This window comes from Chanos chanos, chromosome 9 (genome assembly GCF_902362185.1).
Source record: "Chanos chanos chromosome 9, fChaCha1.1, whole genome shotgun sequence".
In the NCBI taxonomy this organism is placed as follows: domain Eukaryota; kingdom Metazoa; phylum Chordata; class Actinopteri; order Gonorynchiformes; family Chanidae; genus Chanos; species Chanos chanos.
In genome coordinates this window covers 21699484-21723022 of record NC_044503.1, presented here as the reverse complement: position 1 = coordinate 21723022, position 23539 = coordinate 21699484, and the positions used below count along the sequence as shown (strand labels likewise).

The 23539-nt window shown below is 39.8% G+C and overlaps 1 protein-coding gene across 1 annotated transcript in view; it reads left to right on the top strand.

The window, feature by feature from the left end:
- The window catches only part of astn2 (astrotactin 2), a 324099-nt gene that overhangs the window by 74616 nt on the left and 225944 nt on the right, over positions 1–23539 (top strand). Inside the window, exon 3 of the mRNA XM_030785297.1 lies at positions 14802–15207. Coding sequence (XP_030641157.1) covers positions 14802–15207 — 406 coding nt within the window. The remainder of the gene's footprint in view (positions 1–14801; positions 15208–23539) is intronic.

Below are 23539 nucleotides of genomic sequence, written 5' to 3'. Positions count from 1 at the left end.
GTGGTAGTACTTTTCTCGTTGCGGTTGTCTTTCAGCTGTTTAAGGGCCCTTCTGCTTGGAGAAAGTTCTTTTCTTGAACAGATGGGCAAGGAAGATTTTCAGCATATGCTGTAGTTCAGTTACCTTGCTCCAGGCTGTGTGTTTCAAAGAAATCCACAAGTATCGGTTGTGTACTCTTAAGATTAAGATAAGCACTTGGAAGGCGCCAACAGAGACAATGACTGGACTTTTATTTGGCTTTTAATTGGATGAAACTTACATGGTGGTTTAGGACTGGAGAATGATTTTGATTGACAGAGGTACTGCTTAAGACTGTAGAATTTTGTCCAATGAACCAGTTGTCTTCAGAACGAAAATTGAGTACTGAGTCACCAGTAGAATATGTTTGAGAATCTTTAGATGAAAACACAGACCGTTTTCTTATCTTTTTACAAACTACCTGTGGAAACCACAGGAAGATGCTGCATTACTATTTGTTTGAGCAGAATGAATAATATGGAATAAAAAATATAATACTCCCACATCATATTAATTTTAATGCTCAATTATATCAGTGCCTTTTTGTTACAAAAAAATGAAGCCTATGTACATTGAAGCTTTGTGTAATGACATTGAGTTTTCCCACAAAAGAATTACTTATGTATGTAAATAAAATATAACTCCTCATGGCTGAGTGTGACTGCGCATTTGAAATAATGTAGCAAGTCAGCACATAATTAAAGCAATTTTACCTCCACTGAGACAAAGGGAAAATTCTGTAATGCAAAGTCATGTAAATGCTTGGTGAACAACCAGAGAACAGTACTGCTAAAACTGATCAAACACACTGCACAAACTATTCAAAATTTCTTAGCTTGAGCTCCCCTATGGAAGTCAAAGCGGGCTGTGAAAAGGACAAAGTCTCCTTTGCTGAATTTTAGTAGGGCTTCCAAAATCATGAAACAGATTCTCTGCAATTTTCGCACAGTTCGGTCTAACCCATGCTGGCACAAAAGACATTGACAAAAAAAAAAAAAAGTCAAACTTCCTTGCCAAATTCAGAGCCATTTTCTCCATTTAGCAGAGCGGCATTTTGGGAATAGGATTAATGATGTAGAGGATGTTCAAGAATTGCCAACCGTTATGTCTGTATTTCCAGTCATTAAGTCTCAACATTTGGACTCCTCTTGCACAGCCAAGTTTAATCCATATGTCTAAATTACTCGTAAAGGCTTCAGCAAAGTGACAGAAAGCTATCAATTGAAGGACACATCTTGGTAAACACCACAGGTGAAACCTAGAACTGCAAATGCTAGTAACTAAACTATGCTTACCTTTAATTCTTGATTCATGAAAGACACCTCTTTAGGTCATTGTAACCAAAATCTACTGGCTGAAAAATGTGTACAACATCTCAGTAGACATCAGGCAGTCCTGTCCACACATTCACACACAGAAATAACTTAAGTTAAAGAAAGAAAGAAAGAAAGAAAGAAAGAAAGAAAGAAAGACACTACTGACTAAATGATTAGAATATTAATCTAAAAACATTGCGATATACTACAAAATACCATATATTTTAATATGCTGGCTGCACCTGAACTTACATCTAGCAACAACAGGGATATGTGGAATCTCAGTGGATGAGGGGTTTTGAAACACTGGGTGAAAATAATGAGGCCTAACTTTAGGAGCCTTGTGAATTAAATCTACATTAAATGTTTGTAGTTTAGCTTCCTGTTAAATCAGTGATCATGTTGTCATAACACAAGTGCTTCACAGATTCTCAGTATTTACTTTAAAGACTTTAATTATTGTCTCATTTCTTTTGGACTCTTATGTGCTGGCTTGAGGCTGGTTTAAATATTCCATCAACTACATCGATGGACTTCTTACATCTTAGTCACAACTTATTACCCCATAGGAAAGTTTTCTTTTTTTCCCATCTAATTCCTCTTATATCTCCTTTTGAGGGATTAGTTGAAGTTGGCTCCAAGCCTAATTAACCTCAGCACACCCCCCAGACAGTGCATCATTCCAGACATCACCTTGAAAAATCCTCTCAGGTTTTTCTCCCATCCCTGAAAACACTTATTATTGCCCTATTGATTAATTCAAATTCACTTTTCCTTTTTTTTTCTCTCTCTCTCTGCTTTTTTTTTTCTTTTTGAGGCCCTTGGGAAGTAAAGCAATTAAAACACTTTTGAGATGCAAAGCTAGCGTGGCTAGAAGCCTCTCCTTCCCTTCAGCAACTCAAAAGACAGCAAATGCTGATGCCGGTCTGTGTTAACAACTCTGGTATCAATTGACAAAAACATCTGCCCATTGACAGGGCTTCTGAGGCTATGAGATCCTAACAGACAAGCTGAGAATCTTCAGATTATTACTGTACCATTTGATGATACACTAATAGCAGAGATTTCTAACAGTGGTTAGGTGTAGGTGAAGTACAGTGCTCTTAAGTAAACATAAAAGGGAGGGTACTGAATGCATACAGTTGGGTTACATGATTAAATGAAGGAACCACCAGAGGGAAGGTTGCTGGTTGGAATGCAGAAAAATCTATGAATCCCACTTGTAATTCACAACCAACTGGCAAGATCAAAATATTTAATGAACGCTTGAAAAGCTGTAATTCATGCCAACATTCACGTTCACAAATTCACAAATTATCCTTTTTTATATTATTTTTTATTTATTAGTTTGTTTATTTATTTATTTATTTTTTTATTGGAGATACTACCCTTTTCCCCCATAAATGACTAAATCAAACTGTAATCTGAGAAATTGGCTGATTAAAGTTTCATTGCTTTATCTCAGCTGTCCATTTACACTGCAAGGGCTCTGAGAGTAATTAGTTTTATTTCAAGTACTTCATAAACAGAATTATCGTTATCCAAAAGAAGGTCAGTACAACATAATAGCTACATTTTACATTATGTCATAGCTTCAGAATGCCAGTGACATTGCTTACTGATGAAAAAGAAAAGGTATGTCATCAAGTATGAGTAAAATCTGAACCAAATGAAATGTTGTCTGTTTAAATTGAAATGTTCCCTTACAATTTCTGGCCTGTATCACGATTAAAACAAAGTTGTTGTGGACCACGAAGCCATGGCTTGAAAATTCATGGGCTTGAGGTAACCATGGCTGGAGTGAGAGATTTAACTTAGCTTATTCATTTATTGAACACATCACACGTCTTTATGTATAGTTGCCCTGTTTTTCAGCCTGACTGCCTTGAAGGTCTTGTATCTTGACTGAAATTGATTGTTCAAGAATACAGGACCTCCAGAGTTAATGACCCAATGGGATTTCTCTAAATGTATTATTAGATGATGTCTGACAAATCCTCCGAACAAGGAAAAAGACTGCAGACAGTTGTTGTCGTAGGTCTTTACCCCCTCTTTAAAATGTAGGCATGCACCAACATCCATTTTGAATTACTAAGATTTTTAAAGAAAAGATTCCAGTGCTCTTTGGAATTAACTGGCTCTTGAATATTGGAAGTCTTTTTTTTACAGTACATTTTATAACATTTAGGCGTTCTGCCTTTCTACATATTGATCCCAGAATGCAGTGTGCTACTTAGTTTATGACATAAGAGCTAAACAGAACTGATAGAATACATGACTTGACACCTATGACACCACAAATCATTGACCTCCTCATTGGGACTGTCAGAGTCCACTATGGCATCATCATAATCGCACATACTGCTCACAGCCCTTATGTGATGTCATTGTACATTGTACTGATGCAATTGTAAGATCAATTATTTAACTTTACCTTAGGTGGCCCCATAGTAAAATACTAATCTCACTGAAAAAGAAATCAATCATGAAATGTCTGTGGGGACAATATAAATAATTGCAATTATGTAGACTATTGATGTTTTCTCTCATAACTCCATGCACAAAGTATTGATGTTAAATAAATATTTTCTGTTTCATAACTACAGGTGATGTCAGGAGTGTCTATTGTAAAACTGATGTGTAAGCTGACTCATCAGAGCTGACAGTATATTCTATGGCATCACAAGTAAAAATGTTAAAAATTAATCTGCTACTTAGTGAATACTTTATAGATTTCAAATGGCCCAACTGAAGTACAATGACTTTTTCTTTACTTTCTCCATCGGCATGCTCTAGAAATAAATTGTGAATATTGAATATTAAATATACTTGGAATGGCTCCTTTATTAGGTACAGCTGTCAAATATGAAATTCATAAGAATAATAAAAGCTTCTTATTTTATATACATATGTTTATGGGACAGGAGAGAGGTAGTGCAGCATGACTGAAATTACAATTCATTTATGTGCCATTGCTCGGTGAGAGATGAGTGAACCTGTATAAGGCCTTCTCCTAAATGTGCTAGCGGGCATTAGCACTGCCAAGTTAAGCCTCAGCTTTAAACCCTGTTGCAGAGGGGCCAGCAGAAGTGATGACAACCTGACTACAGGGATACAATGGATCTGACAGCATTCGGCAGAGAGTACAAGTTCATTTCTCCTTCAGCTATGTTCATTGGCAGGATTCCTTAAGCGAGGAGTCATTTATGATATATTAAGGAAACAAGATATCTTCACTAAAAAAATGACTAGGTTTGAAATCTGTGTTAACATTTACATGGAAATGTGTTTCCATGTCTGTAAGTGCACACACACACACACACACACACAATGCCAGTTTTAGCCAGTTCCCCTTTTGATTCTTCAGTGTTACCAAGGTAAATATTTATAGCTCACTGTTTGCAACAGATAACGTTATAACAACGAAAAGTAATTAAATACGAGATGCCCAAATATGAATTAGATGTTTAATCTTGAAAATTTCATTCACTTAATTTCATTCATAAAGGTTGTAGTTTTCAGTACACATTAGTTAACAACAACAGCAACAACAACAACAACAACAACAACAACAATAATAATAATAATAATAATAATAATAATAATAGAATAAAGAAGTAGAGGAAAAGGAGTATACAATTAGAGCATTCGTTTTCTTAAACCTACTCCTAATGTTAATCAGCTATAGCCAGGGTGGCAGGCATGGCTGTGTAGCACCAGGATACACTGTGTTTTCACACAGGCTAAGATGACCTCTCATACAGGAACTGGTGTGTTGAATGTAATTACATAGCTTCACAAAATGTCAGGGGGAAGGACATGGCTTCTTGTCACTTTTTCTTCCTGTCAATTCTAAGCCTGTATTTCTTTCTTTTTTCTTTTTTTTTTCTCCTCAAAGGTGTTTACTTGGGAACATGTGCAAAAAAAAAAAAAAAAAAAGAAAAAAAAAAAGAAAAGAAAAGGAAGAAAAGTGGGGATGGCATAAAATGCAGGGAGTTATTGTAACTTTACCCACCAGTCCTAATTTGCCACAGTGATGCGCATGCAGTGGAGCATGATTATCTGGCAATTACATTCTGTTACCATGTGAACACTGAGCATCATGGGACGTCATTAAAGGGAGGAGGAGGGAAATGAATGCTGGCGCTATATTACAGTGAGGGACAGAGTGAGAAACAGAGGAGAGAGAGAGAGAGAGAGAGAGAGAGAGAGAGAGAGAGAGAGAGAGAGAGAGAGAGAGAGACGCTCATCTTCCAAATGGCGTCCATTCTCAAAACACATGCCCATTCTTCTTTCTGTTTTCATGAATATTAAACACACACTGTTCTTTCTCCATGTCTTCTCTAGCATAACAAATTGAGATTCATTTGGGTTTTCTCTCAATATGAATTATCATTACCATCATATTAAGTCATTGAACTGTAAGGGCAAAAATCTTATAACTGTTTGTATTTTTATATATATATATATATATATATATATATATATATATATATATATACATGTTTAATATTAATAAAGATCTACTGCTCTTTGATGATAACTGACCACAGTGATACAGTAAGCAAGTTACCTCAATACGTCATTCATACAAAAAATAATTTATGCAAGTTGACACAGATGACAGCTAATTTCATGCAATTCCTTATGCAGAATTATGACCGTCATCAGGTAGAGTGATCTGTAGAATGCTTTGTACCTGGAAACTGAGCATAAATATGATGAGATCAGTGGTACTGGTATAATTAGAGGTACAGCTGATTCAGTGGCACTGTTTCATTGACTGATTTTCTGTCATTTGGAGCATCGGGGGTAATTTTGTTGTTAGGCTTTGTGCTTGTAGCTCAGTTCTGTTAAAACCCCCAACTGTGAAGAGCATGCTGATGGAGCCCAAGAGTCAACAGTATTGGGGAATGCAGTTCTGTGAACACACAAACACACACACACACACACACACACACACACACACAAACAAAAGGATCCATCCACCGCCACCAACGGACATACCCACACACACGCATGCACACAGATACATTCAGACAGACAAAGACAAACACAAACAGAATCTTCCATGACTCATTAATCGATAACATAAACTGCTTTTTTTCACGAACATAGAAATCGGGATTTCTCTGAGGGCTGCGCAGAACTATTCACGACCCATCGATTTTTGGGGCGATTTCTTGCCTGCTGTAAAATGGAGGACCAAGGAGCTGAGCTTCCCTGCTGTTGTATACAGCGATACCCTTGTCATAGCCAAACTCATGTCAAAGCTGATCTCTTCTACCACACAATACACTGGCCTTCTAAATTCTGTAAAATAATAAAGCGGTGGGCTTCAGCAGGAGCCACACACACATATGAGAAGCAAAGCTGTGTCTTTAGGTTATGGAGCTGTGATTCACACAGTAAAAAGCACAGTGCATGAATCTTCCATTCACTCCTATTCAAACACATGGAGCTCCATGCTCCTGTAATTCTGACATACAAACGTAATGCTTTTGGTTCATTGTAAACCGCAGTGCCTGTGGACCGGAATAGGTGTGACTGCAGTCAGTATGTAAGATTAAAGACCTGCCACTCTTTTCCATTCACTTACGTTCACAAGACACCATGGATATGTTCAGGGAAATATTCGTGTGAATATCCAAGACATATGAATCTGAAATTCCTTTGTTACCAGTCTGCGGGATTGTAGTGAATGTGCAGAATCGTAGTCTGTCTCATGCAGTCTTCAGGGAATTGAAGTGAATCTCACACAATGTTCAGGATAAATTCCTTCTCTGGTTTTCTCTCCATTCACAAAAAAGGAAGTAAACTGAGTGTGAGTGTGGCCCAGTAAAGTGTGTGGCTAGTGTTTGAGGGGAAAAAAAAAAAAAAACATTGAGGGAGGGTGGGCTGCGATTCTGCATGCGGTAGAATTTGGTTGGACAGGGCAGCAGCAAAAACCAAATCCCCGGACAAGCCGGCCTTCCAAGCACTGCAAAGGAGAGCCAACACAACTGGACAGCTCTCAACAAGGGGACGGGGTACTGAGCTCACTGAATAGAGAGAAGGCAGACTGCCTCAAGGGCTCAACAACAAGCAAGAGAATTTTTTTTTTTCATTTCTGAACTGATTTCCTACCCAAATGTAATCCATTCAGATCATTTGGGAAGGACCAGAAGACGTTTTTCACATCATCTGGGAAAAGAAACACAACTGATTTGTTTGTCCTTTTTGCGAGTCTGTTTCTTTTATAGAACAATGACAATTTAAGATAGATCATTTTGCAGTTTCACTCACTGAGGAGATTTCAGTTATGCTTTCATGTATATTATCCAAAGTGGCCCAGTTTTCTTCCTATTGTGAAAAGAACAAACTATTATTTAAGTATTGTAACGACTTTTCCCGACCTTTCCAACTAGAACCTGCGACAAATAGCATCGCCGTACTCCTTTGTGATATATTTAGGATGTATTTGTGCTATATCTTTGGGGAACGTTGAATGGACAGTTTGAATATGAATTGTATTTTGGTGTCACGGTCTTGTCCTTTGTGGAAATTCCTACTTGAGGCAGTAACGGAGGTTTTATCATTCATCACCGGATTCAACACTGTTGATCTCCACAAGTACCGTCCAGAGACCTCGCCGTACAGTCCTTTTGAATCGACAAGGTTATTAATCAATACATGTTCAAAAACTAGGAACAATTCATCAACACAGGCCTCTGTTTTCAGCTTTCTCTCTCTCTCTCCTTCAGTCTATGTTGCTCTGCAGCTCTGAGGATAGATGAAAACAACAAGTGGATCTGCTGGTAAAATAAATAAATAAATAAATAAGAATCATAGTCTCCTGAGAGAAAATACGAAAAAATAAGAAAAAAAGAGAGAGAAACATAAGAAAGATGAAAGGAAAACAACAGGCTGGATTCGGCTGTCTGGGTGCATGTATTTGCCATTGGCTGGGATTTGGAAGAGACATCTGTCTTGACACATTGCACTTGGAGTGTAGACAACAGAGTGGAAACCACAGCCCTCGCCTCGTAACACTTTTCTGCGACCACTCCCCATTTCTTTCTCTCTCTCTTTCCTCTTCTCTCTCTCTCTCTCTCTCTCTCTCTCTCTCTATTTTCTGAGTCTCCCCTGTTCTTTAATATATACACTCAAATATGTGAGGCACAGAAGATCCCCCGGTGGATACTGGAGCTGCCACTAGCTATCGACAACTGAACACCCTGAGGCCTGCCAAAATTGAACAGATGTTCGAGCGTCTGTATTCGTGTGTGTGTGTATGTGTGTGTGGGTGTGTGCATGTGTGTGTCGGTGTGGGTGTGTGCATGTATGTGTCTTCCCTTGTGTGTGTGTGTGTGTGTGTGTGTGTGTGTGTGTGTGTGTGTGTGTGTGCGTATGAGAAATGAGATAGAGAGTAATTTCACTGACAGTGCTTCTGCGAATTTGCGGGAAGATTAATGGCAAACAGAAGATTGCAAAGTCTTAAGAGTAAGCCTGGAACACACAAACATACATACACAAAAATAACACTGCCAAGCTAAAAGCTGATCACCCAGATGGCATGAACAGATCGGAAACGATGCAGGAGGCGAGGGTTAGCCTGTTTTTTTTTTTTTGGGGGGGGGGGGGGGGGGGGGGGGGGGGGGGGTTGTTTTTTTTTTCTCTTTTTTTTTCTGTCATTTATCTCCCTGCGGTTTATCCTTAGGTGTGCCTTTGACGGGCTTTTAACAGGAAACTGCGCAGATAAGACTCAAGATATTCTGAGGAACATCTGTCAAGTGTCTCCTTCCACTGTTACCTTAGCTATGAAAGAATGATGAGCAGGAAGATGTCATTTGGATTATGTTGCTCAATTTTGTTTTTTTTTGTTTTTTTCTTTTGCATTTTTGTTTGTTTGTGTAATGAGGCTGTAATAAGAATTGTAATGTAATGGATATGCTTGGCGCACTCTTTTGTTTCTCAGAACATCAGAAGCAATTTACGTTTGGCGGAGAAAGAAAAAAAAAGAAAGAAAGACAAATAATGCAGGGTCTAGGTTTGTGTGTTCAGCTGCTCAGTTTTCCAAAAAAAAAAAAAAAAACCCTAAAAGGTAAAACTTTTGTTTACGCCTGAGAGGCTGAAATATTTGTCAGTCATTCAAATACATTGTGAAATGACTAATTAGATGCAAATAGCACACATGTCCTCCACATGTTATAGCATACATTCTGCCACCCAAGAGAACAGAGGGGGAGAAGATTTTTTTTTTCTTCATCAGAGCCCTTCTGTGGCAGTTTAGACAGTTTTAGATGTGTGTCGTGCTCAATAATTTTGCCCGTTCTTCTTTCACTTTTGAAATTTTTGGAGACCGCTGTCGAAGATATATAAATCACTCTGTCTCAGCCCCAGACTAAAACAGGGAAATGTGAGAAACTGGCAGCAGGAAAATGACACGTAGTGTAAACATGCTTTATTTCTTTGTTTATTTGTTTGTTTAAATGTATTATTATTGTTATTATTTTTGACCTACTGCTGGCTCACCTAAGGGATTAACAGTTTTTCTAAAATTGTTGAAACACTTCTCCTATTTTCTAACAGTAAAACTTATTTTAAACCTTTTAAAAGCTTGGTTTTTAGGGTTTTTTTTTTAAAGAGGCTTTCCCATTGACCTAAGGAGACAGGTTCTCTGAGTCTTCTAGTGTACGAGACTTTGAAAGAATGGCTGACTTTAGGGGTTTTTTTGTTTGTTTGTTTTGTTTTTTCTTCTGTACTTAACTTTAAGGGAAGTTTATTTTCAGCAGGCCGCGTTCCTATCGGAGATTAATGAACACGTTCGGTCAGGGTGCATCGCTCCCATTGAAAGTGCCCATCCAGCAAATATGATTTATGGACAGCCAGCAGGGCATGAGCTGCAGCCTGAGAGAGGCGTTTGTTTTTCCTTTATGAAGATGGAATTTTAAATTCTGTGATTAATAGCCTTGCTACCACTCCTTATACATCACACAGAGAGAGATCGTGTGCATGTGTGTGTGTGTGTGTGTGTGTGTATGAGAGAGAGAGAGAGAGAGAGAGAGAGAGAGAGAGACAGGCAAGGAAAGAAGATAGGGAGGAACATGTAAGGGAGGAGAAATACAAACACAAGCTGTGTATCATACTCATATACCTGAGGTGGGACTCAAAGTTGAAACTATAGGGTCATAAAGAGTTTTGGAAAGTTCTTCTGCTATTTGTTAGAGCAGGTTATTCAGTGGTGTTTAGATGCTTTCAGAGAGTTTTGTTAGAGCAATTGATTCAGTGGTGCTCAGGTGGTTTAAGCGTATTTTGTTGGAGCAGGTTATTCAGCAGTGTTTAGATGCTTGCAGAATGTTTAGTTAGAGCAGTTGATTCAGTGGTGCTCAGGTGGTTTCAGGGAGTTTTGTTAGAGCAGGTTATTCCAGATCCTTCAGGTTCTTTCAGAGAGTTTTGTTAGAGCAGCTGATTCAGTAGTGCTCAGGTGCTTTCAGAGAGTTTTGTTGGAGCAGGTTATTCAGAAGTGTTCAGGTGCTATGGTGTCTTCTAAGAGCAGATGAATTGCCAATGTATTTGGGTGTCTGATCAAATGAATGGGCAGACACACTCTATCCTTAAACATTCATTTGAGGCCATGGATATTCATCGCATTTTACACTGAAGGATTATATATTTGACTTGTCACTTTCTTGACTATCAGCCGTGGCAGATACTAAGAAAAAAAATGTTAAAAATGGAGGGGTCTGCAATAAATCATGATACAACATGGTGTTTATATAAGTTACAGTTTCTTTGGCATTTTAGTAATGCAGGTTTACTTTTTTGCCAGAGGAAGTATGTGTTTCTTCACTTTTTCACAGACACACAAACATACACATGTACACAGTCACTCACTCAATCACACAGACACACACACAAACACACACGCACACGCACACGCACATGCACACACACGCACACACACACACACACACACACACCAAAAGTTGTATTCATGAATGACGTAACGTTTCAGCCTGCTGTGGTCTAGTTCTCATCTCAAGCTTCTATTGCAATTTTATTTTGTTTTGTTTTTTTTGTTTTTTTTTTTCTTTGAGAGCATTAATTCAGTCCCAACTGAAGTGTGAGCTTCTTTTTCGTGTCTGTGCAACACTGTGAAATAGGACAAACCACAGAGAAATGGATCTCTCTCTCGAAGCGTTTGTGTGTTTCTGAGATGTAGGTGAAAGCAATACAAATTGGAATTCACAGTTCTGTGTTCAGCTAACAGACTGTGGTTTTGGTACATGTTAGACACCTGAGGAATATAACAAAGAGCAAGGTCCACATATCTAGAGTTTCTCAAAGTCAGTTAATGTTGTTAAACTCACATTCCCCTTTTAATCAGTGTCATAATAGCAGCAAGTTCAATCAGCTCCAGGTTTTTCAGAGTAGAAAAGTACAAGTTCATCTAACAGTGAGAGAACCTAACGCCGCGAGCACAGAAACAGAGAAAATTAGGATTTGGCTTCAGTGATATATTACTATGTAGGGTTTTAAGACATTGAAAATGGAGAAAGTAATACGATTGTAGCAGCCTTGTGAGCAGCCTTGTGAGGACAGTTGGAAAAACAGCTCTAAAATGTTACCATCACATAATCATTAATCTTTTTGTTATGTTTGCAATAATATATGAGGACGACTCATAGATTTTGAAGTTATTACGAACCATAATTATTTCGACATTAACAGTTGAATAGCTTAATTTCAGGCTTTTTATTTTTATGTGTGTAGTCCAAATAAATTGAAGTCACTGTTGTAACCAATAAACAAATCGGTACTCTTTGTAGCATGCAAAATCAATTTAAGTCACAATCATCATCAAAAAAAAAAAAAAAAAAGATCGCATTCCTCTTAACAAACAGGAAAAGAAAGGAGAAGGAGAAGGAGAAGGGAAAGACAATGGATCTCCTCCAACCAGTCAAAACAGGTCAGAAAACCCCTAGCGATGAGTAACAGTCTGACCCAGATGAATTCCAATGATCACCTCCCTCTCCTGAATTCATGAGCTCCAACGAAAGATCGAGAACCTTGACAGAAATATCTTGTTCAGCAGAAATGTCCCACCACAGAAACACATTGGGCTCAGACCACAGATTTTTGTTAAACTGTTGCAGATCCTGGCTGCCACCTAAAGAAAAAAAAAAAAAAAAACAGTAGTAAAAAATAAACTAAAAGGCAATTTTAAAACTTTGTGAAGGTCGATAAAGATAGTTAAGGCTTCAAACAATTTCCTCTTCAGATTTTAAAAGGTCTACAGCGACTGAAGCAAGTTTTGAAAGATTGAGCACACACTATTTTGGTTTTGAGCTCTCTCTTGTTGTTGGGGACTAATTGGGCTTTTCATTATTTTCATTTATTGAATTGGAGCTTGACTGATAAATCTTGTTGTTTTGGCAATTTGTCATGTCATGTAAAAATCCTCTCAGATTTTTTTATTCCAGAGTACATGAAGTATGTCCAGTGTTTTAGAGGAGCAAATACTAACACAGAGATAATGTTGAACTTTCATCCAACTAAAACTCATTTCACAGAGAGTTTAGAATAAATGACCAGTTAAGTGCAAAAGGACAGTTTCAATAAACAAACAAATAAATAAATAAATTCCTATGCACATATGTGTCTATGTATGCAAATATTTGCTTGTTTGTTTGTTTTGTTTTCTGGAGAGGAATAAAACATTCCATTGTTTTTTGTACTTCTCTATTTTTGGTCATTTAGATCCACAATACTCTCTATAAATGTTAAGTAAGGGATTATGCCCCGCCAGGTGTCCCAGTACAGAACAAATAAAGAGTGAAGCAAAGGCACGGAACTCAACGACGAGACACAGAGTGGAGTCTCCTCCACTGAGTCCGTTCTTTTCCTACATCAGCACATCTCCAAAGGCATTCTCCCCTCTACACCATGGCCACTTACCAAACACGTAGGCCGTGTATGCGTTTTCCTCACTCTCAACTGACATAGTTCTCATAGCAACAACATAATAGTGTAATTACAAATAGAGCATTGCTCCCCCAGCTTAAACAGTATGTTGACGTTGCTGAACTAATGTAGCCAACAGCATCTGTAAACATGAGACAGCTTATCTAAGACAGTCTCCCTGTTGCTAAAATATTTGTGACAGTATGCTTCAATACATGGGAGAAGGGTTTCTTTTCTTGTGTTAATCTTGTATAGGTAATGTAGCCGAAACCTACGGCTAATAGCTTTTGCCATTTTTTACTATTGTTGTTATGGTTACATGCCATTAAATGTAGCGAGAGGATTGATTTAGAATGGTGATTTGACCAGATCTATGTTTGAGGCGTCCTGATATTTGATTTTAACGACCACCTGCCAACCAGTCAAAAATGAATACTTTGTGCAGCCCTCATATAAATTATTTGAATTACACTGTACCTCCCTACAGGTGCCAGGTTTTTCTAGAAGAGGTGACGTCATGTTTTTGAGTGTTCTGATTGGTCAAAATGTTCTGAACAGTACAGCAAGCTAAGAGGAGCTCAGTTTAACCAAACCAGATCTAGAGCAGGAAAGATCCGAGCTAAGGTCAGTTGAACCTGCTCTAGAACAGAAAGGTCAGAGCTGGGTTCAACGTAACCTGCTCTAGAACAGGAAGGTCAGAGCTGGGTTCAACTTAACCTGCTCTAGAATGGGAAAGGTGTGGGACACAAAGTGTCTGTAATGTATAGCTAAAAAGAGATCCAATATTATCTCTTGGTTGCATCTGCTAAATTATGAATCCCTCTTAATAGTATACCATTCTGGACTTTGTGATGGTGCGTGTGAATCAGGGACCTTCTTTGAACTCAATGATACTGAATTATTTAGCCACAAGACAGATGTCTATATCCTCCTCATGCGACATCACAGATCTTAGTGTTTGGTTTCAGATGATACAAGGATAGTAATAGAAATGTACCGTCTCTTGCGGTGAACTGAACTAAAACAGCATTACTAGTAACCATACCAAAACAAAACTGCATTGTAACTGCTGCTAACTGATACAGTAACAAGATCAACAGGACAAATGTGAACCTATTCACAGTTTTCTGAAGGCTTTTAAATGTTTGGAGAAATGACAAGCTTCATGATGTTTAAGTATCCTATTTTTGGTACTGTGGTCTTTACATTATGTTGGTAGATTTTGTTTTGCCTCGGGGATAAGAAAAAGCTTTTTTTTTGGTGTCAGGGAAAATAGCCGGAAAATCAATTTACTTACGGAAAAGAAAAAAAAAAAAAAAAAAAAAAAAGACACCTGATTTCGCATTCCATGACCACCATCAACAACCACTGTAATTACAAAGTTAATTTTTAAAGAGATGACTGTGTCCTTCGCAAGCAAACAAATTTGGTCCGCGGCTACGAGTGACTTAATATCTGTCAGTGGTTTGATCACTGCCTCAGTCTGTGAGTTTCTCTCACTGTTTTTCTCTTTCCTCTCAGGGCGGCCTAATTGCCCTGCTTCTCCTTATCCTCCTCTTCACCCTGGTGCTGTACACGCGTCATCGTTGGTGCAAGCGTCGGCGTGCTCCCCAGAAGAGCGCCAGCACGGAGGCCACCCACGAGATCCACTACATCCCCTCTGTCCTGCTGGGCCCGCAGGGACGCGACAGCTTCCGCGGGTCCCGTCAGCATCACCACCACCATCACCAACAGCACGGCTCTGTCATCGGCATGCCCATCCGCGAGACGCCCATCCTGGACGACTACGACTGCGAGGACGACGACCACCACGCCAAGCAGCTGGCAGACGGCAAGCTTCAGGACGACGACTATGCCAGTCAGGGCTCGCGCTCTGTGGACAGCCTGGGCAAAGGCTGCGAGGACAAGCACAGTCTGGATACGAGAGGTAAGGCCACAAGAGGTGAAAGAAATGACTCGAAAAAAGAGATGATATGCGATAGACCTTGTTGAAACTCAAACTTATTGTGGAGTCAAAGAGGTCTTCTTCTCTGAATAACAATGATTTCATGTGAACTGATAATGCATTCCCTGAACTGGTTTCATTTCATTTGGTTTTGTTTACATTTGCAGTCAGTCTGTGTAGCTAGTTATTTATCATCGCAAAGCATCTCGGAGAGCAAAACAGGCTGTGATTGGGTTGTGTAAATGGCTCATAGGATGTTTTTTTTTTCTTTCTTTTTTGAACTTCTGAAATTGGTCTTGGTTATAAAAAGCTGCAGGTTTTTGTAACACATAGATAACTTCTATTGTAGACATAAATATTTCCAATTTGAGAAAATCTTTGTTCTTTTTCAAAGCGATTTGAACAGCAGTTGTGAGTTTTAAACATTGGTAGCAATATTAATTGCCCCCTCAAAACAGAGCTCACCTTAGAGGTTAGAGCCAACATAGACAGACTTTGTCAATATTTGTTTTTATTTTAGACAGTGCAGCTGGCACTTGAACAATTATACCAGACACAAATAAGAAACATTTTTTTTCACACGAGAAGTCATAGACCAGGCAAACAATACACAATCTGTGTCTAAACTGTATGCATGGTAACATGAGAAACACTCTACAGTGCTCTTACAATACCAGTAGCACAACTAATCTCTAAGACACAGTTTTCCATACACTACAACCATTGTACTGATAATAGCTGAACCAGGTCAGATTTCCCATCTGCCTATAGGGCCAGGACTGTGGCCAACTACATGGCTTCAGTTAGTACCCAATATTGTTGACCTATCTTCTTCACTGGTCAAAAGGAGAATGATCATCATTCTAGTATACCTTAAAAAAAAAAAAAAAAAAAAAAGTGGCATTTCTCCTTACCATAAAATAGTAGTAGCATGAGAGGTTTCAAAGCGTCTTGAGGGAGGTTTGATTTGAAGTCACCTGCCAACTGCAGGCTAATTATAGCGTATGACCTGAATTTGTTCTGAGTCACAGGCAAAGTGCCGAATCCCATAGGAGAGAAGGTCATTGACTTTGGGTTGATGAGTTTGTTATATCTTTCCCACAGGAATCCAGTCAAAGCAAAAGTGTCTGTTCTTTGGACATTTATTCAATAACACCAATGCCTGATTGTATCCTTCACGCCATATGGATATGTTGTAGATGGAAGGGAAAAGAAAAAAAAAAAAAAAGATCTACGTCCAATTTCTAAATTCAATAAGGATTCTAATTTAGTTTCTAAATACTTCTAAATACAGCAAACAAGCAAAACACACAAAGTTACCTGTGTACTTCCATCAGATATGGCTTGTTTTGGTTGTTTTTACATGGTTTTGAGTGTCTCTCTCTTACGCCTGTACACTGCTTGGCTTTAGAACAGTGTATGAGAAGCGTATTCCAGGGAACTGTATGGACTGCACCGCATCTGCATGTGAAAATCACATAACATGTCTTACACAGCTAATCCACAGTTTACAACAAAACACATCTAGCCTTGACAGACAAAAAAAAAAAAAAAAAGAAGAAGAAAAGAAACCCCTTTTAGCAAACATGCAGTTTGTTTTTTCTCAGGATGGTAGAAGATGACAGATGTGTTTAGCACTGATACAGTTACATTGTGTTTCTGCTGCATAGTACAGTCTCGTCCTAACAAGCACTCAGAGGACGTTTAGAAGGACAACAACAACCAAGACCTGTCTGTATAAATAGTAAATTTGAAGTAAATCAAAAATGTATGTCTTTTTTTTTTTTTTTTTTCTTTATGTATGTGTTTATTTATATATTTACTTTTTTATCACGTCTAAAGCGGGATGATTCGTTCCTGTGAACGAGCGGAAAAGTGTGAAAAGTGCTAAAAGCCTTCGGCCATGGTTCATTTCTCTCTAGATTGGACGTGACAGGGAAAGGTCGGGCCAGCTGCCAGCCATTACACACCGTCAACCCCCTACCCCCATCCCCACCACCCCACTCCCCCCCCCCCCCCCCCCCCCCCCCCCCCCCCCCCCCCCCCCCCCCCCCCCCCCCCCCCCCCCCCCCCCCCCCCCCCCCCCCCCCCCCCCCCCCCCTCCCCCTTCACTGCCCCTACCTCATTCCAACCGCCTCCCGACCCTGAGTTCAGGGTTAAGAATTCAAAGCCAAGTCATTTTCATCTGTGCCATTTGGGTTTGAAGGAGGGGAAAAAAAGAGAAAAAAAAAAAAGACAGGTATTCGAGTCATCTTGAATTATGCATCAAGACCCCAAAGTCAAACGTTTTCTCTTCCTCCTGGACAATCTTCTGTGACCCCTTCAATATTTATCTTTCGCAAAAACGATTTAGCTGGCCTGCTCAGATTAACTAGGGTTGACCTCCCACTAGAAAATCATAAAAAGGCTCGGGCTGGGAGGGGTGGGCTCTCTTTTCTTTGGCTTTGTTTATTTTGGTCAGTATGATGGTTGGAGTGTGATGGTTGCTTTTTGCATGTTTGTTTTTAGTGTTAGAGATGAATAATTCAGAGGCTCTGAAAGGGTTCTTGTTTTCAGTATTTCTATACAAGCTGAAATTCAGAGATCCCCGGACAGTTTTTGAGATGAGTCATATTTCAGTATTTCTTTTCCCTCAAAAAAAAAAAAAAAAAAAAAAACAGTTCAAGGTGAGAACATTGAGTGAAACACTGAACACACTAAATTTCAGTGATCACTACTGAATAAATATTCTAAATTTAAGAGCCTCCTTGTCCTAAATGTTGAGCTGGGTTTTTTTTTTTGTTGTTTTTCTTTTTTTTCTGACAAGACAAAAGCCAGGAGCTAAAGGAAGAGGGTGGCATTGGCGTGACAGTGCACCTTCACTCAGTCTGACAGCAGCTCGTCAGTCTCTGTGACTTGTTCATCAGTAACCTGGACAAAGAAAACAAAACAATTTTAGTGCAGCTGTCACTCTGTATTCTTTACAATGAATACTTAAATGAAATGTTTGCTAATCTTTTCTTTTCTTTTCTTTTCTTTTCTTTTCTTTTCTTTTCTTTTCTTTTCTTTTCCATGCATTTGTTTGTTTGTCTGGTTGTTCATTTAACCATGTTATTTTAATTCCGCTGGAGTTTTAAGCAGTGCCAACAATGTTGCACCTTGTACAGAAAATCTTGAAACAATAAAAGGTCAGAATTTGCTTCATTGCTGTCACATCCAGTGAAACGTGTGATACTCCTATTAATAGAGTATTTCCTACCTCTACAACAGAACACATTTGGTCATTTTACAATGCATTTGGCAATCAAATATTTTAGATTAAATTACTGGAGCTCAGAAGACAGCCGTTTAAAAGACAGAAAGAAAACGATGAAAGGTAAACTTTGATGACCTTCGGCTTCAGAGCATGCTTTGTGAAGTCTCACACAATGTTTTAACTGATCGATATTTTGGGACAGGCAGAGGGCGTAAGATGTGCTCTACGCCGGCCGTAGGCAGCCCTCGTCCACAAAAAAAAAAAAAAAAAAGGCAGAATGTGTTTGTTTCTGCTCCCACTCTGGTCAAATCTATTACATTCACTTTATCAAGCTCCTGAGAAGCATGTAAATGCAGCCTAATGTGAAAAGAAAGGAGGAGAAAAAAGAAAACAAAATCAGTGGTGTCAAACTAAGATTGGACAACAACCTCCAGAGACTGCGACTCTTCAGCATGAGGGTTAACTAGGTTCGCGCCTTCTCCGTAATGTTTCCAAATGGGAGAAGCGAATGTTTGCGCTCGGGAAAGAGAACCGCGCGGTTTAGTCAGCTCTCACGGAAGAGTGGGAAGACAATACTGTTTCTTATCCCAGGATGTAGGGAGCAGATCCTTTAAGTGGTGTGGACATACATAAAGGGCTGCCTTCTGAATGTATCATCAGGCAAGTCCTCTTAGTGTTGATCCAGTGCTAGCTCCCATGCATCCACTCTTAGAGAGCTGGCATGCATCAGTTATCACCCCAGTTAATTCAGGCCAAAGACCAGTCACACCCTAACCTAACGCACAACTGATATTAATGTATCGATAACCAGAAAATCAAACGTCAAACCTGAGGGATATGAGTGTGTGTGTGTGTGTGTGTGTGTGTGTGTTTTTTTTTGCTCCATTTTCATTATTACTGTAGTACATCAGTATGCCTTTGAGTAACAATAAAAATCACTGTGCTTTGGTAAAATCATCACACACACACACACACACACACACACACACACAGAAACACACATATGTAACTAACATTGTCTCAACATGAAATGAAAATTATGTGAAAACCATTGTTGTGTGACTTAGTGACTTACATATTTTGTTTTTCTTTGATTTGCTAGTGATAGCCCTTAGGCTAGCTCTAAACCTTGTGCCAGGCAATGCTTCTACCTCAGCTGGTACAGGACCATGGATGTGTTTCACAGTATTTTTTTTTTCCGAAATGTTGAACCAGTAATGCATTAAATGGCTTTGGCAGGTTAGCTACAGTGTAAGAAAGATAATATTCTGTGGGGAAATAAATTATTAGAAAGTAACCCCCTCACACCGGGGAGTTACACAGGCCTCTAACATCATCAGAGGCTTTATCACCCCCATTATGTGGTTACTTTTGATGAGTGACTTTCTCCCAGTGACTTATCCCTCACTCAAAGGTCACGCGTCGTCGAGGGCCAGTGACATTTTGCCAGGCATTCGAGGGCAAAGTCGAATTTTACTCACATACATAAAGATCCTGATAACAAAGCTGGAATCCGCCGCCTCAACCGCCGAGACTTTTTTTCTGGGTAATTTTCACACTGTCTTCAGGCTTTTCCCGCACAGCACTGTGTCTGACAGACGACTAACCGGGCTTTGATGAATATTTTCTGCATTATGGAAATATACAGTGAGAGAGTGCCGCGTAAAGTTCTTGAAGAAACAAGGAGAGGAGACAAGCAAACTTCGGTTCGGTGGTGTTGTTGTGTTCTGTCTCTTCGGTAAAATCCGGTGTGTTCTGTTTCTACAGACGTGCGGATGTGGAATGATTGGGGGGGATTCTCCCGGCTTGTGTGTAGTGTATTATAAAACTCCTGATTGGAGATGCCATCCTGCCGAGGGGCGCTTAGAGAAAGTCAAGGGAGTAGGAGTAGAAGATTCACATAGTGGGGGATGTAGACCAAAAAGAAAAAAAAAAAAAGAAGAAGCAATTTCTCTCTATTTCTCGCCACAGTCTCGCCACTCGCTCACACATAATTGATTGTGTGCGGAATGAGAAGCTTGCAGGGTTGGTTCCACTTATTTTCTCTCTGTGGAAGAAGTGTGTAGACTAGTGCACTCTCAGTACGTCTTGTCTCTCTCTCTCTCTCTCTCTCTCTCTCTCTCTCTCTCTCTCTCTCTCTCTCTCTCTCTCTCTCTCCTCTTTTACCTTTCTCTTTCATTGTAGCTTAGACAGAGCACTTCATAAACAAGCTATATAAATACCTGCAATATAATAGCTAATTATTAGTATATAATGTCGGGGGGGGGGGGGGGGGGGGGGGTATATGGTGCTGCATAACAAGAATATTCTAGAATAAACTGTCTCCGTAAAAATATTCATCTTTTCTTTTCTTTTTTTATCTACCCTTGTGATGGATGATGCCAACTGAAATCAGGTGTGTGAATAGCCATTCAAAGCCATAACAGTGGGGGACCGCATTGCCATGGAGGGCATTTGCTGTCTGTTTAAATATTTTATACCGACAAACAAATGATGGCTGTCAGCTCTGTTTTTTGGGTTTTTTTTTTTTCCCTTGGACTCTCTGTGGGCAGTCAGTAAAGAGCAGGACCCAATAAATCAAGCCTTGTGTAACTCAGCAGTGATCCAGTCATGCCTTCACCAGTACCTCCACAATTACCATCATCTCTCATTCAACATTCAAGAGCGACAGACTTCATTTCCTCCACTCTGACGTTGTGTTGGCTTTCATCATAATGATTGCTGGGTTAAAGACATGCTGCCTGTTCCATCTAGTGAAGGAAGAAAGGGAGAGTACAGTGTGTCTCAGGTCTGGGGATAAGGGGTTTTCTGCACCAAAATATTTCAATTTTAAATGGATTTGTTTAGTGTTTTTTGTTTGTTTGTTTTCACAATTCAATTGTTTAAAAGCAGCTTTACAGATATTGCTCCAGTGAATATTTGTATGGTTGTTTTCAGATTTAGGATTAGGTTACTCTTTAGTGATGCTAAGTCAGCGGAAGTCAATGTGATAGGAGGGCAAGTCTGTGTATGCATGTGTTTCGGTGTGATTGTGAGTGTGTGTGTGTGTGTGTGTGTGTGTGTGTGTGCGCGCGTGCATGCATGTGTATGTCTGTGTGTGTGTCTGTGTGTTTGTATGTGTGTGTGTGTGTGTTCTTGGTCAACGTGATTATATATGTTGGAATGTCTGCAGGTCGACTGTTAGTCCTCTGACCTCCCTAGAGGTATGATATATGCTGTTTTAAGCAGTGTGTGTGTGTGTGTGTGTGTGCGTGTGAGTAACTCAAATTGTCCTGGCATGTGACAGTGTCAGCATCTAGAGTCATACCCTATCATCACCCTCTTCTCTTTATGGATTATCCTTCAGCCTAAGGTTTAATACACCACCAACCGAAGCTGAGACCAGGAGGGAGTAAACACACACACACACACACACACACAGCCTCACAGGAGTGGTATGGTCTAAGCCCAGTGAACTAGGCAGGCAAACACAGAGAAACTGTGATCTAAGATAGAATGCTCACTGACATGCGGTGTTGGCCACTGTTCTTCGGAAACAGCATTGAGTCCCACATACCTAATCATCAGGTGTCGCACTAAAACCTGACAGGTAGAAGGAAGATGCAGCACAGAAGGGAAGAGAGGGTGTTTAGAAGAGATGTATATGTGTTTCCCTGCTGTGAGGAGCTGCCCTTTGTTCTAGCGGAATACCATTTACTCTTCGCGTACCTAAACATTACGTGTTTCAGGGAAACCTGTCGGGATAGAAAATGTTGTAGCAGAGAGAAGGGGAGAGGGGAGGAGGGGGGGGGGGTGGATTTCAGACACATATGAGATACATGTTTCCCCTGTTGTGCACAGCTGCCCTCTGTACAGAGGAAAAAGCATTGACATTCACACTTCCACCGTCAGGGACTGGTGCCAAAGATTTAGTGCAGTGGCTTTGCTCACAGAGAGGGGTTGATATAAAATATATGCCACCCTGCCAAGAGAGGGCTGGCCTTTTGGTCTTGAGGAGCAGTGGTCATGGAGGCCCCGCTGTGTCCTGCAAGCGGCGGTGTCTGCAGTCACGTCAGGAGGAAGCATGAAGGGGAAGACAGGGTTGGGCTCCTCTCAGCAGCTTACTTCACTCTGCTCTGACTGTCCAGTAAAAATGACACGATAAGACTTTATCATCTCCTCAGGAACAGGATCCAAAGACATAATCTCATACACACACACTTGTGACACACACACACACGTGCACACATGCACACACACACACACACACACACACACACACACACACACACACACACATGCGTGTACCTACACATACATGCACCCACACCAATGCATGCACACACATGCGTGCACTCACACACGCACACAAACACATTAACAGTAACACACAAACACATCTCCAGTTAAAGAAAAAAAAAAGTTTGTTGTAATCACGTCTTACACGAATAAAACTTAACAGAAAACAAGTACAGATATAGACCTAACTAAAATGATAACTAAGAATGTTCTGTCCATCACATAGACATAGTTAGTCAAATTCACAGAAAAACAAATCACTGTGTGGGTGAATCTTAAGACGCTATATGCTAAAGACTGTGGATATCTTTATAAAGTCACGTGTGCGCTCGCATACTCCCACACAAACACACACATACTACATCCACATTCTTTCAAACACACACACACACAAACACACAGACATCACAAGAATCATGCTCCAAGTTCCACATATGGAAAGGCATCTCTATATCTAAAATCAAAGTGTCTCTCAGCAGCTGCTGTACGGGGAAAACATGAAGAGAATGAGTGAATGAGGCTTTGGGTTAGCCTGCTTCTTGGCATCAGATCAGATATAAGCTGTAACTTTAGCCTGCCTGCTGTTGCTGTTTATGGGGAGAAGCATATGGTTAGCTTGGAGTTGTTGACTAAACAATACAGAACCGGTGGAAAAATCATATAAATGAGTTTCTAAACCCTTTTTTTTTCTTCCCTCTCGCCTGCTCAGTCATGTGGCAGAGAGGGTGAATCAGTAATGATTTAAGTTAAGACATTGTGTTTGTGTGTGTGTGTGTGTGTGTGTGTGTGTGTGAGAGAGAG